General features: G+C 38.8%; 1 protein-coding gene across 1 annotated transcript in view; it reads right to left on the bottom strand.

The window, feature by feature from the left end:
* Positions 1-10,213: 10,213 nt before the first annotated feature.
* ABCB1 (ATP binding cassette subfamily B member 1) overlaps positions 10,214-18,753 on the bottom strand; it is a 52,414-nt gene continuing 43,874 nt past the window's right edge. The window contains exons 28-30 of the mRNA XM_005518778.3: positions 17,774-17,980; positions 12,928-13,074; positions 10,214-11,532 (exon numbers count right to left, since the gene is read on the bottom strand). Of these exons, the coding sequence (XP_005518835.3) occupies positions 11,338-11,532; positions 12,928-13,074; positions 17,774-17,980 (549 nt within the window). The 3' untranslated portion in view covers positions 10,214-11,337. The remainder of the gene's footprint in view (positions 11,533-12,927; positions 13,075-17,773; positions 17,981-18,753) is intronic.

Raw genomic sequence — 18,753 nt, 5'->3', positions numbered from 1 at the left:
AAAAAACCCCAGAACATACAAGAAATTACCCTTTCTTTCATTGTGTATATGCATAAATTTCCCTTGAAATACATTGAAGATGTATAAAATATTTTTTTACAAGGTAATCCAAGCCCAAGGAAGATCTTGCTAAGAGTAGAAGAAAACGTATTGACTGTCTCTCTATACTTGTGATATACTGAGTAATTTTATCTTACTGTAATTACAGTGAACACACAGAGAAAAGGTCTGCAACAATGGGTTTTCATGAAAATGTGTCTTTGAAATTAAAAAGCATTGAGATGGTAATTGCACCAGGGATGGCCTTGAAACTGTCATTCAGCCTCAACTTTCAGTAAAAAAGTCCCATAAAAGTGCATGGTGCCAAAAGCAGGATGACAAATGTGATTTGGGTATCTTAATTACCACATCTGACCTGAAAGGGAAAATGGTAAGGAAGGAATGTGCTTCTCATGGTGAACATGAACTCTTTATTCTGAGTATTGAATAACCTAGCCAACGTAATACTGATTCAGTATCAAAGGTTTTTCTGATTATTTTCAAATTGTGGATAAAGACATGGGGCTGAAGAGTTACAACAGAAGCAGTAACCTGAGAAATTGCACTTTTGTCTTGACAAAAACAGTACAGGAAGCTTACAAACAAATCCTAAAGAAAATAATAAAGTCTGAAATAAATGGCAATAAATTATGTCATGAGTTAGGGAAGCAAAGAATTAACCCAATTATTTTTCTTTGGTACTGCTTTTTCCAGTAAAACTAATCCATTGGGACTTCATTAATGCTTATTAATGCCAATTTATCCTAAAGCCATGAGATAAATTATTAAACAATAGTTGTGAAGTAATAAAAGAACAGTAGAGTAAAAAAGAGTTTGAAGGAAGACAGAGGTGTTCAGCATGGAGAGGTAGTAATACCCAAGGGAGCTGACAACATTAATTCTCCACTCAGTCTTGGGATTTATTGCTCTTACTTAAATTAATAACTTGGGCATGCAAACAATATTCGTGATAATGAAATTTTCTGATGATACAAAACTGAGAGGATCAGTACAGAAAACCAGTAAGAGGACCAGGACAAAAGAATACCAGAATATCTTACAGAATTAGGTAAATTATATTGGAGAGTAGTAATAAGAGAAGCAGATGAACCATAATTATGTGAAATACAATATGACAGAATGAAAGAAAAATATGACCAGTGAAAACCTATACTGTATGAGAAAACTAGAATTATTTAGTTTGGTTGCCTAGCAAAATGCCACCTGAGAGAATCTGTGATTTATTTCTGTAACCAGCACATGAAAATAAACCCACAGGAGGGAACTAAAAGCAAAGGCTCAGTCCTGGTCCAGGAACAAATTAATGTACAGAAACAGTGCATCTATTTTGCTGGAAAGAGATGTTCAGTCTTCAAACAAGTAGAATATCCTTCCTGAAGCAGTGGAGTTAAAAAGCTCAGGTCATACATTTGTTTTCTACAAAAACAAGACCTGGTCGCAAGGAAGGTCCTTCCCACTTCTGAGCCAAGAGGAAAATACTACACTGGGTTTAGTGCACTCATGGCAGGAAGTGGCTGGCAAACAGTGCCTTGAGGATGAGCAGGAAAAAGAGATAATGAGTTATCTCTGATAACTCTCTGAGTTAAATGAGAGTAGTGAACAGCACTGCGTGACCAAAGAGAGATGCTGTACTGAACTGGGAAGCTGAGTGAAGGTACCCAAAGATGTTCTTTAGCCAAGCCAGCTAACACTGGCAGCTGGAGCATAAAGGGATAGAACATGTTTTCTGTGGGTGACAGTTGTTATTGAATTTTGAGTTTCAAACCTTGTTGGGTTTTATGGTCATGCCGTTTATATTTAGATAAAAGATCAAAAATATGGCAGGACTGGTATTTCATAATGTTATACAAATAAATACATGCACATGACCTTGTTATTTTAGTGTTATAGTCATGTCTTTTTGCCATGTGCCTGTCTTTTTAGTCTGTAACTCCCACTGATTTTATGAGGTTTGTAAGATCATATTCTCTTTAAGAAAGGGACTCCATCTCTACATGCTTTGCGATGTTTTTTTAAACTACTAAAAACAAATCAAAAAACAAAATAAATCATCAGCAAAAAATATATTAGAAAAATTAAAAATCTCTTCAGCCACTGTTATAAAAACAGCCAGCATATGGAAACCTTGCAGCATTATATCTGAGTCCATGCTGGAGGCACTGTTCTTCTTCAGTTGCACCAGTGTCATCATGCTGCTATTCACACCTTTCTGTACATGGACAAGATGTAAATTCACTAAGAGACAGATTGTATTTTTAAATCTTACAGACACCAAATAGGATTATAGAAGATATGGCTCACCAGTTTATTGAAAACTCACATGTTTTTCACGTCTTTGCATGGAGAGCTGATGAGAATTCCATAACAGGTCTGAAGGCCAGAATCACAAGTGTCAAGCCTTTTGTAAAACCAACTCTAAACGCAATGAAAAAGGTAGCACCACCTGAACAAACATTGCATTTTTCCCCCTATTCCTTCTTTAATCTTGGAGATGTCACTAAAAAACCCATCTGTAAGAGATCCCTCCCCCAGGGCCCCCCTCAGAACGAGACACATGGCAATGATCTGTGCACTGGCCTATGCTTTACCCTGCTGTGGTCATTCCCCACTGACAGAGGAGGGAAAGCACCAGAGAAGTGGAAAAAGGATGAACAGGAAAGTTGCTGCAGGAAGAAGAGAAACCAGGTTGTAAATCAGGCAGGGCTGGTGGCAAAATGGGAACTAGGGAGTGCAAGGGGACAATGAGGACTGAAAGATGTGGGCATGGAAGAAGAGTATAAGTGATCTGGCACAGATGGGTACTAGGGTGGGAAAATGCAAGGTGCTTCCTCTCATAAAATGATGTTAGCTTAAAGATATAAAAAAAGTTTAATTCCTACAGTTCTGTGAAATATTTATAATAAGGTTATTAACCAAATATTAGAGTAACCTTTAGAGAACCTTCACTTGAGATCTCTATTACATGGAAAGAACAACCATGACTTGACTGAAAACTTTCCTACTACCTGGTCATTTCTTCTCCCAGCTTTCTCATCAGAGTGTAAGGAAAATCTCAGAAAAAATATTCACTGATGTATCAATAAAGAAAAATTTGCCAGAGAGTTTTACAATAAGCTTTAAATTATGTTGCATTTTCTCTCTAGAATTAGTTTAATGGATGGCTGTATTTATATCTAGAAAATCAGTGTTCTCTTTTCAGAGTTTGATAGCGTTGGTTGAGAAGGGATGAAAAGCTCAAAAAATTAAACCAAAAAATATTTTATCAGAATGAGGTTTGGTAACATGAGAGCTCTTAGAAACTTGGAGGAACTCTATGTTTTCCTTTTGAGTTCTCAGGGTGGCCTTTGAGGGTCTTACAGCAATGCAGTACCTTGAGGAGGTGGCAGAGGGGAAGGGAAACTTCTCTCAGAAGAGCAGAGAGAAGCAGCCATGGCAGAACCTGAGTATCCATTCTCCAGCTGCCTGTTTCTGTCCTGTAACTAATTATCTGCAATTCCTAACAACAAAGGTTTGCCAGTCCTTGGCTTTCACTGAGTAAAGTCATGGCTTACTGTCATGATGTCAAAACAATATTCTGTCAGAAATGATGGCTTGTTGGTAAGTGTCAATAAACAACCTTCTTTCTCCTTTGGCAGACAGAACCCAAATCTGAATCTTTGCCTCAGGCTATCAGCAGAGGTCATAAACTATTTCTATAACATTCTTTTTGTTGTGTTATATTCGTCTTTGAGGCATGGGAAACTTTTACATACTCTTTGTACAAAAGTCTATGAAGTTACGTTCAAGCATTTTTTGATAACTGTTTACATCTTAATACAGCTTTGTGATGTATTGAATGGTTTTGACATACTGAAAGCCACCCTATGGAGTGGATATATTTAATTGGTTGGATCCATGTGGCTGACCATTTTTCCTGCATAGAAAACCAGAATGTCTGAAGCTGACAGGCACCTCTGGAGATTGTCTAGTCCAATGCCTAGCTGAAGCAGGGCAAAGTAGAACAAGTAGTTTGGGGACATAACTAGTTTAGTTTTGGATATCTGAATGCAAACTCCACAACCTCTCTAAGCAACATGTTCCAGTGTTCACCCACCCTTACAATAATGAACTGTTTTCTCATGCTCAGATGAAATTGGACCCATCGCTTCTTCTGCTACTGGACACAAAAAAAGAGTAGTGTTTGTGCACATACATACTCATCCACAATGAGAAGTTCACTGGTGTTATTGAGAATTATTTTCCTCTTGTGAAGCAATCTCATCCTAGAAACAGAATTTTCCCAGTGTAAAGCAATAAACCATCTCTGTATCCTCATTGCAGCCAGTTTAACCGATTAGACAGCTAAATTATTTTAAAATTATATTCATTTAGGTCATATGAAAGTGCATTGAACATCTCTTTTAAAGTCTGTGGTATATTAAATTGAACCAAACATTGAATTTCCTGTCCACAGCTGCAAAATCAAGCAACTATGAAATGCTTTTATCTTTTATCAATGGACAATACTAAATTCTCCTAGTATAAAATGCTGATGTTGGTGGTAAAATGCCTGTTGTCTCACAGGTGAACAGTTTCACTTTAATATAAATGTGGAATTTTAATTCTCTATTTACATTATTTTGTAAATTCCTCTATCTGTTCTGTAAAATGTAGAATGATACTGGTGTTGAATGCAATTTCTCTTACAGAAGCGAGTTTCTCAGAAAAATGGAACTCAAACTCTGTATCTGGAATCAAATTACCAAGACTAAATGAAAACCTCTTTGCTCTTGTAATACTCTGAAATACTTTTTACGTGGGATGATTCTTCTTTATCCTTCTCTTTTATCTTAATAGGTTTTGTGACAAATTAGATTAAATTAGGAAGAAATAAATGGAAAGCCTTTGATTTGAATGAGGAGATAAACATTATCTACCATCATGGATTGCCTCCAGCAGGTCTCCTTGACATAGTAGAATCTGGGAAGAGCAGTTAGTGTCTACTGCCTTAGTCTGAGTCTTAGGGATTCTGACTTTAAATGACATGGCAGCAATGCTGTCAGGACTGTAAATTTGATGTGCTAATCCCTTAGGCAGGAAAGAGAATATCAGTGTTTAGGCTGAAGAATACTGCATAAATTGAGTCAAACAAGACATGCATGAAGAAGTAAAAAGAAAAAAAGATGATACAGATCACTGTAGCCATTTTCTGAACAAATGAGGCCATCATGTGGCAAATTAAAGACATGGCCATAGGAAGAAAAAAAAAATTGATTTACAGAATAAAGTAATAAAGAAGAAAAGTCACACCTTTCATCATGAACTCAAGGGAAATTAAAGTTCAAACACAGAAATTACTTCTAGCATTTCAATTTTTCACAAGTACTCATAGAGAAATTTATTTAAAAATAAATTTTGAAATTTATTTTCATTTTGAAAGGAAATATTTTTAGATGGAAATCACATATGTTTTTCCTACAGTTGAAGTCTCATAGGTTATAGTGTGGAAATGAGAGCTAGGAGGAATAATCACATCTTCAGAGGAAAGATTTCAAATGCCTACATACAAAGCTCCAAGTGAGCAACTGAGCTTCTGATTATTTATCAAGCTCATCAGGAAATTGCAGGAAACGAAATTATAAACATCTGCAAAACTAGATTGCTGTATGCTTCATTGAATGTACCATTAACAGGCTGAACAGGGAAATATTAGCATCCTGAACTGTAATTCACAACTCTAATATGCATGAGGAGTAGTGTCTAAGCTGTTTTTTATTCAGCAGATATGTAAATAACTCTGATCTTTAATAACTCATCTTCTTTTACAGTGAAAAATAGATACATGTAGATAAATCTTCTGTAGGGCTACCCAAAAGAAAATCCTGGAAAACTTAATTTAGGTTAGGAATTCATCTGATGGATGGAGAAATGTGTCATAATTCCATAGTGCTTTTTCCAACTCATTCCTTGGAATGCACACAAAAATTTTGTTTTCTTTTTTTCGTTTGTTGAACAACATGGAAATGATGTATTTCTCTACAACACTGTTAAATATATGCATATCAAAGAATGACTGAAAAGTTTCTGCAACAATCAAGCACATTGATTAATCCAAAATTAAAGCTGTACAAAATGTCATATATGTAAAAGGGAATGTAAAAAGTAGTTAATCCTGGGGAAAGACAAGAGTGCCTGGAAAGAAAGAAGTGGTGCTAATGTTGTCATAGCCCCAGCAGTAAAGAGAGTTGATAATGCTGATCACTGTGCACCCACACTACTGACAAGGGCATGTAGGGACAGGAAAAGGGGAAATGGCTGCAAACCAAAAGACAGCAGGCTTAGATCAGGTACTAGGGAAAAATCCATTACTCTGAGTGTGGTGAGGCTCTGGAGCAGGTTGCCCAAAAAAGTTGTGGATAACCCTGTCCCTGGAAGTGTTCAAGGCCAGCTTGGATGGGGCTCTGAACAACCTGGTCTAGTGGAAGGTGTCCCTGCCCACATCAGAGGAGTTGGAACTAGATGTTCTTTAAGGTCCCCTCCAACCCAAGTAATTTTACGGTTCTACAGCTTCTTTCTAAGTTATGCCCTGGCTTTTTTATATATTGCTGTAATAAAAGCTGTCCTAATTATGGACATTTGAAACATAAGTGGGATCCCACAGTTCCTGTGTCGTATAGAAATGGATTCCTTCTCCCTCAACACTGCTTTGTTTTAACATCTTGCATATAATTAACTGGATTGTTTTCTTGGATTAATCAAGTTGTTCACTTCTTTTTCATCTGTGATCAGAATTAACACAGAAATAAAACTATTTCTGTTTGTTATATGATGTGTGCAGCATGCTTTTTAATCTTAGAACAAGTGTTTGTGTATTCAAAAAAGATTCTTAACATATTTGTCAACTTTACTAAGCAAATGAATGATACCATTTCTGCTCAGAGATTATATACACAATGTTTACACAAGCAGAACATTTAAATTTAAGTTATCTAAAATATCAATGACTTTAAATGTCATTTTAAAACAGCCCCATACAATTTCTAGTATTTCCATTAAAAATGTCTCTGGCTTGGTGAATGTAAGGCTGCAGCCAGTGTTTATGGATCTACTTTTATAAAACATTACATAATGCAGGATCTCAGATGCTAATTTTAGTAGAGCACTCATTCAAGGTGTGTTTCATTTACTCTACACCAAGGCATTAACAATGTAGGTATTTATGATACTCATGCTCACACCCTCTTATGGAGAGATACAATACAAGGTTGCTGCTAATCTGACCTGCTGGTGACAGTAGCTCTAGAACAGGATGAAATGTGCCCCAGTCTTCACTGGACAGACCTTTGTTGACCCTGCAGAAGACAGACTTGTTTAGAGAAATGACCTAGGTTTGAATGCTCACTGTGAATTACATGCAGTCCTGTGCTAGATCTCTACAGCAACAGCGTTATGATACTGACTCTCTCTTAAATGGAGGACACCCAGAATGAAATGTACACAGAAATAAGCATGCAAAGACAAAATGACATGTACTCACCTTTCAGTAACAGGGATTGCTAAAGGTAGCTGACCTTGTGCGTTCTGCTCTTTTCCTTCCCGTTCTCTATTTTTGATAGGTCTGCAGTCCATGAAACCCACAGCAAAAAAATTGAAGCTGCTGCTAGTCCTGTTTCTTACTTTCAGCTTTCAATTTACTGCCTGAAGGTAACTCAAATAATGATACCATCCTCTCTTGGAAATACAGAATGAACTCATGATTAAACTACATTTTTCAAGACAATTTGTCTAGAAGACTGAGTACTTGACAATAACAGTTTTTTAGGCTGTCCAAAAATACAGCTACAATGTAGCTTTTTCTGCACAAGAATTGAATGGTTTTGCCCTATATTCATAAGCAGTATACCAAGTTTCTTCTTTCCTACAAGCTGTCTTGTTTCCTTTCAATGACCAAATCTACAGGTTAGACTGGATTTTGAGGGAGAGGAGTAGTACAAAGAGTAATGAAGGTACAAATAGACTATACACCTTGAGGAAAACATTATGTCTATTTGTGCTATGAATGATTATTAGGATTACCCATTAACATGTGCTTAAAGAAGATATTTAGTGTCTTACAGAAATTAAGCTACCAGGAAGGTTGCTTTTACAGACAAGTATTGCAACAGGAAAGAGACAATAGATTCAAAGGATTTACTTGCAAGAAGGAAGAACTGTAAATCAGGATTGATGGGAATTGAGTCTTAGGGAGGAAGACCATCAAACTTCTCCCAATATGTGGGATAGTTCAGGTAGAACTTTGAAGGAATGCCTGAAGAAGAGACTAGTGGAGATTGAGAACTGATGTATAGTCCTCCTTTGGACATGGTACGTGGTCTACGGTGTTGGTGAGAAATACTCCTTCAGAAACTCTTGAGGAAAGGGAGAATGATGGAGTTTACTCATGCTGTCACTCTATGTCAGAAATTATAGAAGGGTTTAGAAATTAGATACTTGTGGCATAAGGAACAGCCAATTATCCTTGCGGTAATCAATATGCTGGAGAAAGCTGGGCAATAGGACACTGGTATTTAACAGCCAGATAAGGATCTACAGTAAGAATGACTTTCTAGATCTAAATCCTCTTTTTCTTCTGAGAATTCTATTTTGATTAGTTTTTTCAGCAGACTGTTGAACTTAAGTCCTTGCTTTCTGTTTCCCCGCAGCCAGTGGCACTTGCTTGCAAAGTGGTTAAGTTTGCCAAGGTGGTGTCAATGCTAACATCTCTCTGAAGACTCCTTCCAAAGATAATGGGTCGAGAGTCCAAGAGATGTATGGGAAAACATTAAATTACCTCCCCTCAAAACAGTGAGTACTGCTTGAAACTGCCGCAGGCTCTCAAAGACAGATGAAGAAAGGCCTGTTATTTCAGAACAACAACATATACATATCATCCTTTGTGCAGGGTGCTTATGGGAAAAGACAAGAGCCAACTACTCCAACAAGGAGGACTCAGAGCTCAGACAAGTGTCTTGTGACATCAAGAGGAACCAGAATGGTCAGAGCCTAACTGAAAAGGCAGAGCTAAGGAATAAGGCCTCCTAAGCCCCTTGGAAAGGTGTGGTAAAATAATGGTCCTTAAAGCAGAATTATCCTAGTTCAGTCAACCTTTCCTTTGGGTAAAGCATTGCAATTTAGAGGTGTATGAATAGAATATGATGAAGAACACATTTTTGGAGGTGTCTTTGTCTGTCCTTTTGGCTTTATAAACTATATGGCAAGGTATTGAGTGGAAGCTCAATTGTAGTAATACAGCTGTCATGGCCTTCTGAAAAAAAATTCTAAGGATGTAATTGTGAGCTGCAGCATATCTTTTCAAGCATTTGTAGTGGATTTGTAATTATTACAAACTTTTGCATGAGTCTCAACAAATACTTCTCTAAAAATGTAGAAGAAAAGAATGGGGAAAAATAGATTGTTTTGGAAAGTTTCTGCATTTGATATGAATTTCTGAAATATATTTTAAACCATATGACCAAAATTTTAAAAATTGGTTTTCAGATAGTACTGTAAATATTTTACTAGAAACATCTTGATTTTCATGAAGAGCTAAATTGATCTGGTAAATCAAGCATCTTTGAAATGAGTTGGGGAGATAACCCAATTATTACTAATGCAGTAATTAGAAAAGGTATCATCAACAGTTAAAAATGCTAGTTTAAAAACAAAATACTGATATCCAGGATTTAGTAAAAAAACCAGTTTAAGTATGTTCGTACTTGAATCTTCAGACTATAATGTTAAAGAGCACCTATTTCATTCTTATAGTTGCAAGTATAACTTATTTATATTATTATTCTTCAGAGTAATATCCTTATTGACAGACAAGAACCTTATTGTATCAAGCAATGCATAAATAGGAAACAAACAAATTTTCCAGTCAAACTGATTTGCCATCTAATACAGAAACAAAAGAAAATAGGTGATTCAAGAGGAAAACAATGAGACTGCATCGATCAACACTTTGTAGAGTGTAATTAATAAATGGTTGAACATAATTGATAAGCCTATCTGCCTACTTCAGACTGGTTCTGCATGAATAATTATCTAGGTGTAGGTAAGACAGACCATATGTGTAAATCTCAGGGAATGAGAAGTTGCTATGATGGAAGTGTGGACGATTGATTAATCAAGACAGTTTTAAACTTAAAAACAAAACTTTACTGCATAAATACTAACAAAATACATTTCTACTGTTTAGTTATTCATAATTATTAATCAATATTACTCCATATTCAAAGCAGTTAGCCTTAACAGCCATCTTATATTAGTAAATAATATACAATAGCCCAGAGCCAATGCCAAGGGTTCAGCACCGATGGTTACAGTCCTTGAGAGTCTCAGTCATGGCAGTGCTCAAGTTCAAGCGCTCTTCAACCAAGGACATCAACACTGAAAAGGATGCCTTCCTTCCCCCTCCTCCAAGTCCAAATCCGGGATTTTCACCTTGTATAAAATATTGCAGTCTTTAGAAAACTCTTAGTCCTTGACCTGTGACTCCTAGGACTTTGAGAGATTTGCAGAGTACTTTCCCAGGCTGCAGCAGATGCCTTGTCTTGCCCATCAGTTGTGGTCTTGGCTTTTCTTCTTATCTACTGTTTAATTTCTGTTTCATTTCAAGCAGTTTTTTCCCATCGCTTAAGGCTGCAACTCTTCAATGATCAGTAACTAACCATCAGTGAGGTACTTACAGTTCTGGGACCTATGTTTTCAGCCTGTGCCCATGTTTTCAAGGCCTTTGCTGACATCCCAGGCTAAAACTCCGCATCATAACAAGAGACATCTGGCATCAAGCTTCAGCTGACCTGCAAGTTCTCATAACAATTGGTAACAAGCCTAATATGCCAGGACTGTCTTATGCAGGCACAGTGAGAGTAAGACTTGAGGTTTCTTTCTGACAAGAGCAGACCTGTTTTTAATGAGCATGAAAACATTTCCAAGTTGCTTACACCTAATCAGTGTGATTTTTGAAAGAGTTCAAAGCAAGCTAATATTAATTATATTTGGCTTAGCATGCGTCTACTTTCATGAGTGCAATGGGCATCGCTTTGGCCACATAGAGAAGAGTCTTGAATAATGAAAACTAGTAATGAGAAACTGATACACATTTACTTAGTATTTCTTGGTTTTGTATAACTTATGAAAGGAATGAAGAAAACCAAAAGTATCAAGACTGACTGTTGATATTGAAATAATTACAATGACAAAAGTAGCCACAGTGACAATTCAAAGATAAGTACTGCCTTTAATTGAAATATTGCATTACCCACTTTGAACATTGACCAGGGAATAGTAGACACCTTTTTCAGCCAGAAGCTGCTGATGGGTGCCCTGCTCTATGATCTTGCCACTCTGGACCACGGCGATCTTGTCAGCATTTTGGATGGTGGAGAGGCGGTGAGCTATGACAATGCATGTACGACCTTCTCGAGCTTTATCCAGCGCTTCCTGGACAATCTGCACAATGAACAAACCAAAAGGTGAGCTATTCTGGCAGCTGTTGTGTGATATCCCTCAACTGCCATCTGTAAACTCTAATATGACAGTGAAGGAAAAGGAATATCTGTTGCTCAAGCTTCTTGATTTAGAATTAGCCTGTGTCGGCAGAGTCCAGACTATTAGAGTGGATAATGGTGTGATAGTTAAGAGAATTAGAAGGAAACAGGCTCATTACTGAGATGCATGGCAGGAAAAAAAGAGAAAATGTCTTAAATTGTACGAGGTGTTCTGGCTGGATATAAAAAAAAATATTCACTGCAAGGATAATTAAGCATTGGAACAGGGACAAAAACATCTCTACTGAATCTTCTTGAGATTTTCAAGTACTCTACCAGACACAGCATAAAGTAATCTAAATTTGAGTTCAGTATTGGCCTTTCTGTGAAGAGGAGGTTTAACTGGGGACCTCCACAGCTTCCTTTAATGACTGATTTATTATATATGGAAGTCAAGTCAATATCCTTGGGACAACTGTTATCATAGTAATTCTCATGACTTGACAGGGAGTCTTATGAATCACATTTTCTTAAAGCTATCACTGGCAGAAAGACATTAAAAACAATCTCTGCTTTGGTGTATTTATTCCTTGTGTTTATTAATGCAGAATAAAGTAAGTGGTTAAATTTCAATACCTAACTGGCATATAATCAAGAAAACAATAAATCATGGGATCATTTAATGGCATTTTCCCCTTAAACCTCATTTTTTCATGCCTACAATTGATCAAAACTTAGTAGAAAATTTCAACTTTTCAGATTATAATCTATGATATAATATTTGCCTCATTAATAGCAAGTATCTTGTAAACTCTCTGTTAATCTTCTACGTGTAGATTGCACTTCTGTAGTACCAAGATCACAGCTTTGGTCTTAAAAAAAGAAGTAAATGTTTTATCAGTTTTCACCTGAAATTTTAATTTTAGCCATGAACATGTAGCAAGAACCAGAGAGCAACGGGAGAAGAAGAAAACTTATGAAACACATTTCCCACATTTCACAGGGAAAAAAAACCAAACAACGTTCTCTGGCAGCATCCTCAATCTTTTTGGTTTCTGTAGTTTGTGTTTCCTGATTCAATTTTGACACCAACTTTCTCAGTTGAAGCCTGAAGACTGCTAGGCTAAAGAATGCATTCTTCATAGCAACTTCAATCTGTCCACTGCCATACAGATGCAAAAAAACCTTATTTTTTTCCCCCTAGGAGGGGTAAGATATTTACGTTTGTCTATTATTTGCCTAATTATATCATTTGCCTAAGACACCATATTTCCAGCTTTTGGCTTTAAACTGTGGGAGTAAACATGGTAATCATAATACCAAAAAAAATTAGATTCCAGGCTCAGACTTAAGTTACCTTTTCACTTTCTGTGTCTAAGGCAGAAGTAGCTTCATCCAGAAGCAGAATTTGGGGCTTACGTACAAGAGCTCGGGCAATAGCAATACGTTGTTTCTGGCCACCAGAAAGCTGGGTTCCCTTGTCTCCTACACGGGTATTGTATTTCTGGAAAAAATATATTAAGTTCAGCCTGTGAATGAAAATCAGTTTGGATGTATACTGAAGCATTTGAACTTTGATACCAGCCTCCCATAATTTGCATATTCCACACCAGTAGCTTTCTGAAAACAACTGACCAGAATTTCTATCTGCCATAGATCTATAGATCTTCTACTAGTAGATTTCTTTATAACATCAAGTGTTTAATAAATTCAAAGCAACAAGCCACTCTAAGGTTGAAATGGCAATGTTATTCTCAATCAGATGACACAACAGCAAAGGTCAGTGAAAATCTGTGACAATACTGGGGTTCAAACTCTGAGAAATCACACAACATGAGATGAGTATTCAGGGGAAATGTGCTTAATTTTTTTGCCTTTCTGAATACTTGTAATTATGTCTTCCTGGTCACTGCATAGGACAAGATTTTGTGCATGGCAGACCTGACCCAAGAAGCTCAGTCTTACATTATTATGTGTTTGTCTGATACATATAGGTGAAAAATTTTTTAGTAATTTTCAGACCATAGGAATACTTGAAATTTAAGTTCTGGCTAGGTATAACTGGAAGAAAGTATAAACTCCTCAGTCTAGCAGAATATTTTACATATGCGTAAGACAGACAGGAGCTTAAAAAGAAATGCTCAACTTTAAAAACCTCACTCCTTACTACCAGCTCTCAGTTAGTTAAATTGTGTGGTTTTTTCCCTGAGATCTTAAAAGTTCCACTCTCCACCTGACAATGTGTCCTGGGGTGACTTTATGATACTGGTATCCCCAGTCGTCTGGTTTATGTTATATATTAAGTTCTGCACCTTTAAGACTGGCTTTGAGAGCAAGAGAGGGGGAAGAAGAAGCGCGCAGTTTGTGTTAAGGAAAAACATCACTCCCACACATCCCGCTCCTGGACTGTGGTGTCTGCAGCACGGACAGACAGCGGGACAGAGCTTCTCTCTGGCTTTTAGTTAGTTTTAGCTAGCTGAGACAGAGGAGTTCCCTGGACCTTTGTTTGTTTTTTTTTTCCCAATTTTCTTGGATCTGTGCAAGCCTGCTCTGGACTGAACACCCAGCCAAACCCCGGGAGCTCACGCCTGTGGCCCACCGGGGCCTGGGCCTCAGCACTTTCCAGCGCCGGAGGGACTGATAAGAACCTGAGCGAGCCGAGCTACACCACATGAAAAGGACTTTTTCTTCCTAGACTTGCCATCCCATCGAACAGCAAGAGGTTTTATTATTTAATATTACTCAATTTCTGTTAAATAAACAGCTTTTTCCACTTCTCTCTAAGGAATTTTTTTTCTTTTCCCGGACCAGTTAGTGAGGAGGGGCATTTCCCTGGGGAAATCCCCATTTGGAGTTTTCTTTCCTAATTTGCCCTAAACTAAGACAAATACAGTTTTTTGGCGCCTGAACAGGGGCAAGAGAAAGTGGAAAAACCTGTACTGAGTGTTGGTTGTATTTATTCTGTATTGGGATAAAGCAGTCAGTAGCCATGTTGTTTGGATACATAATGTTCTATTGGGGTGGAGGCCTTCATGTGGACCTGGTCCCTAAAAAGTTTTTGAGGTTTTAATACCTGTCTTTGCCCTCTTTCACAGTAGAGGGGCACGGATTAGAATGGTTATTGTGCTGGGCTCGGTGATAATGATTTATAGGAAGTTTATAGAACTACTGAAGTTTCTGTCAGGTATGTTTGGTTTATGGTTTCTTCGCCCGACCTGCCCCTCCCAGTCCCAGTAGCACATTTTGGGAGTTTATTGGTAATTGCACACAGTTTGTTAGAGGAAGACCAGGGGATGAGGGCTTTTCAGCCTTTTCTTTCCTTCTTCTCCTTTGAATCTGTTATGTCCCTCTTTGAGAATATCCAGTTTCCCCTGAGTGTTAAGGATACCACATTCCTGGTCACTTTCCTGGTAGTTCAGCTGTTGAGCTTCCTCTAATGGTCTGCAACTTCTCTAGAGTGAGGGCTGAGATATCCAGAGGAGCCAACGAGACCCCTGCCCCAGAAGTAGACCCAGGAGTGGGAAATCCTGAGTGGTGTAGAGAATGGGAGAGAATGGGCCGGACTCTGAAGGAATTTTCTGATCCCCCCAGCCTGGGAATTTTCACGTGAACAAATTCAGAACCCAGATGAAGTAGGGAAATATCTGGAAGAGAATTGCTGTGATGATTCTAAGAAGAAAAATATCATTGCAATAAGCTGGGCCCTAGCGTATGCTTATCGCACGCTGCTAGATACTGTAGGGCAGGCAGATAATCAGCAGCTACCCCAGTCACTCAGGCTGCAGCCAAGCCAGCAGCCAAACCAGACAGTGAGCCTAAGCCAGTGTCTGTTGCTCCTGCCACGAGAGGCATGAAATTCAAAACCAAAACCGATCGGACCAGTAGATGATGATAATGGTGATGCGGGGGAAGGACCCTCAAGACCAGCAACTGATCAAAAATCAGAAGGCACTGGTGAACCTTTCTCCCTGAAGGACCTTCGTGGCCTGAGAAAAGATTACACTCGACGAGCTGATGAATCTATAATTAGTTGGTTAGTCCGTCTGTGGGATGCTGCGGGTGAGGCTACAGTTCTGGATGGCACTGAAGCGAGGCATCTGGGGTCCCTGTCACACGATCCGGTTATTGACCAGGAGATGATGAGGGGGGCTGACCCTTATAGTCTCTGGGAACGGGTCCTAAGAAGTGTGGCACAAAGATATCTGTGTGCAGACGATCTCTATATACAGCAAACTCGTTGGAAAACCATAGAACAAGGCATTCAGCGTTTGAGAGAAATGGCAATAGTAGAGAAACTGTCTGTGAGGGTCCGTCATGTAGATGCCCATGTCCCCAAGAGCAGGGCTAATGAAGAGCACCGAAACAATGAGCAGGTGGATGAGGCTGCAAAGATAGAGGTGTCAAAGACAGACTTAGATTGGCAACACAAGGGAGAGTTGTTCCTAGCTCAATGGGCCCATAATGCCTCAGGCCATCAGGGTAGAGATGCCACCTATAAGTGGGCACGAGACCGAGGGGTGGATCTAACCATGGACAGTATTTCCCAGGTTATCCATGACTGTGAGACGGGGTGTGTGCCACGATCAAGCAGGCCAAGAGGTTGAAGCCGCTATGGTACGGTGGGCGGTGGGTCCAAATATAGATATGGGGAAGCCTGGCAGATTGACTACATCACACTGCCCCAAACCCGCCAAGGCAAGCGCTATGTGCTTCACAATGGTAGAAGCCACCACTGGATGGTTGGAAACCTACCCTGTGCCTCATGCCACTGCCCGGAACACATCCTGGGACTTGAAAACCGGTTCCTTTGGAGGCATGGCACCCCTGAGAGGATTGAGTCAGACAATGGGACTCATTTCAAGAATAACCTTATAAACAGCTGGGCTAGGGAACATGGCATTGAGTGGGTGTACCATATCCCTACCATGCACCTGCTGCGGGAAAAGTGGAGAGGTACAATGGACTGTTAAAGACTACCTTGAAAGCGTTGGGTGGGGGATCTTTCAAAAATTGGGAGCAACATCTAGCAAAGGCCACCTGGATAGTTAATACCCGAGGTTCCACCAATCGAGCAGGCCCTGCCCAATCCGAGCCCCTGCATAAAGTAGATGGAGACAAAGTCCCAGCAGTACATCTCAGAGGTTTGTTAGGAAAGACAGTTTGGATCAATTCTACTTCAAGTACAGACAAACCCATTTGTGGAGTTGTTTTTGCTCAAGGACCAGGTTGCACATGGTGGATAATGCGGAAAGATGGAACAACACAATGTGTACCTCAGGGAGATCTGATGGTTAGGTGAAAATCATGAATAAATGCCCTTGTCTGTATATAATGTATGTGTTGTAGGGTTAAAATATATATATATTAATTTTGATAATAAGTTGATGATACTGGTATCCCCAATCGTCTGGTTTATGTTATATATTAAGTTCTGCACCTTTAAGACTGGCTTTGAGAGCAAGAGAGGGGGAAGAAGAAGCGCGCAGTTTGTGTTAAGGAAAAACATCACTCCCACACATCCCGCTCCTGGACTGTGGTGTCTGCAGCACGGACAGACAGCGGGACAGAGCTTCTCTCTGGCTTTTAGTTAGTTTTAGCTAGCTGAGACAGAGGAGTTCCCTGGACCTTTGTTTGTTTTTTTTTTCCCAATTTTCTTGGATCTGTGCAAGCCTGCTCTGGACTGAACACCCAGCCAAACCCCGGGAGCTCACGCCTGTGGCCCACCGGGGCCTGGGCCTCGGCACTTTCCAGCGCCGGAGGGACTGATAAGAACCTGAGAGAGCTGAGCTACACCACATGAAAAGGACTTTTTCTTCCTAGACTTGCCATCCCATCGAACAACAAGAGGTTTTATTATTTAATATTACTCAATTTCTGTTAAATAAACAGCTTTTTCCACTTCTCTCTAAGGAATTTTTTTTCTTTTCCCAGACCAGTTAGTGAGGAGGGGCATTTCCCTGGGGAAATCCCCATTTGGAGTTTTCTTTCCTAATTTGCCCTAAACTAAGACACAATGCAATCTCCCAGAGTGAAAACAAGTATGTTAAACACAATTAAGTAAGGAAAATATTTTAAAAATTCTTTCAGATTTATTTTCATCTCAGAGAATTATTGTACCCCAGGTAATGATAAGCAGACACAGTTTTTCCCTGTCACTTTAGTTCACATCCAGTTCTGAGAAGGAAAAAAAGGGAATAACTTACATCTGGCAGAGAGTCAATGAAGGAATGAATATTGGCTTCTTTTGCTGCTCTAACAATTTCCTCAAAGGACACCTGCCGACTGTTATCTCCATAGGCGATGTTTTCAGCAATAGTGAAGTCAAACAGGATTGGTTCTTGTGAGACAATGCCAATCTGAGCTCTCAACCACTGGACATTCAGTGCCTTTGCATTTTTGCCATCAAAAAGCTGAGAAAGCAAACATTTTAAATTTTAGTCACATGGCTAGATATGAATTTGAGATTAACTGTAAATTCATAGACAGAAGTTGTGCAATTGCAGCTCTTTCCTCAGCTCCTATCAATTGCAAGCCCACATAATCCCTTCCCATCCTTCCCATCTATGTTCCAAAATTTTCTAATTCATAGAATTGAATGCTGCCTCAGTTATTTTCTTTGCTTCAGTACTTAATTAGGATTTTGAAGACAGTGGAAGATAGGATATGCTGAGGCAATTTCAAAGAACTTTGGGTAAAGTTCCTTCAATTGTTTCTTCAGCAGGAAAATTTTCCTCTATTTTGCACCTATAAAGAAGAAATTTACTTCTGCATTCCTTAAGATGTCATTTGCAGCCAGTTTTCTTTATTGGTAACTCTCTCATATTTCTGCTAAATTTTCCTGCTGAATTGCTATTATTTTCTATTAGATAAATGAAACAGAATTTTCAATTTATTTTTTTTAATGTATCAGCTTCATAATTACACAAGTTGCCTTAACTTGGACAGACATATACCAGGACATTAAAAGGGCTTTTAAATCTCCATTAGAGTGACCCAGTGCAGTTCTCAGGCTCCGTGTTGGGTGACATGATCAGCTGGGTAGTTGAAGAATTGCTCCCTTCATAGCATGGCTGTTGGAGAAGATCATTCTACTAACTCCACAGCCGGTGCTAGAACAGTCAATTTTCAGCCAATATAGCTTTTTCTTCAAAGGAAAAGGTGTCAGAATGAACCTGATTTAAAA

The sequence above is a fragment of the Pseudopodoces humilis genome, chromosome 1, assembly GCF_049639895.1.
Source record: "Pseudopodoces humilis isolate 2021_Gansu_Grassland_sample_001 chromosome 1, ASM4963989v1, whole genome shotgun sequence".
In the NCBI taxonomy this organism is placed as follows: Eukaryota; Metazoa; Chordata; class Aves; order Passeriformes; family Paridae; genus Pseudopodoces; species Pseudopodoces humilis.
Note: the sequence above shows the minus strand (reverse complement) of the source record. Positions and strands in the feature narration are given on the sequence as shown.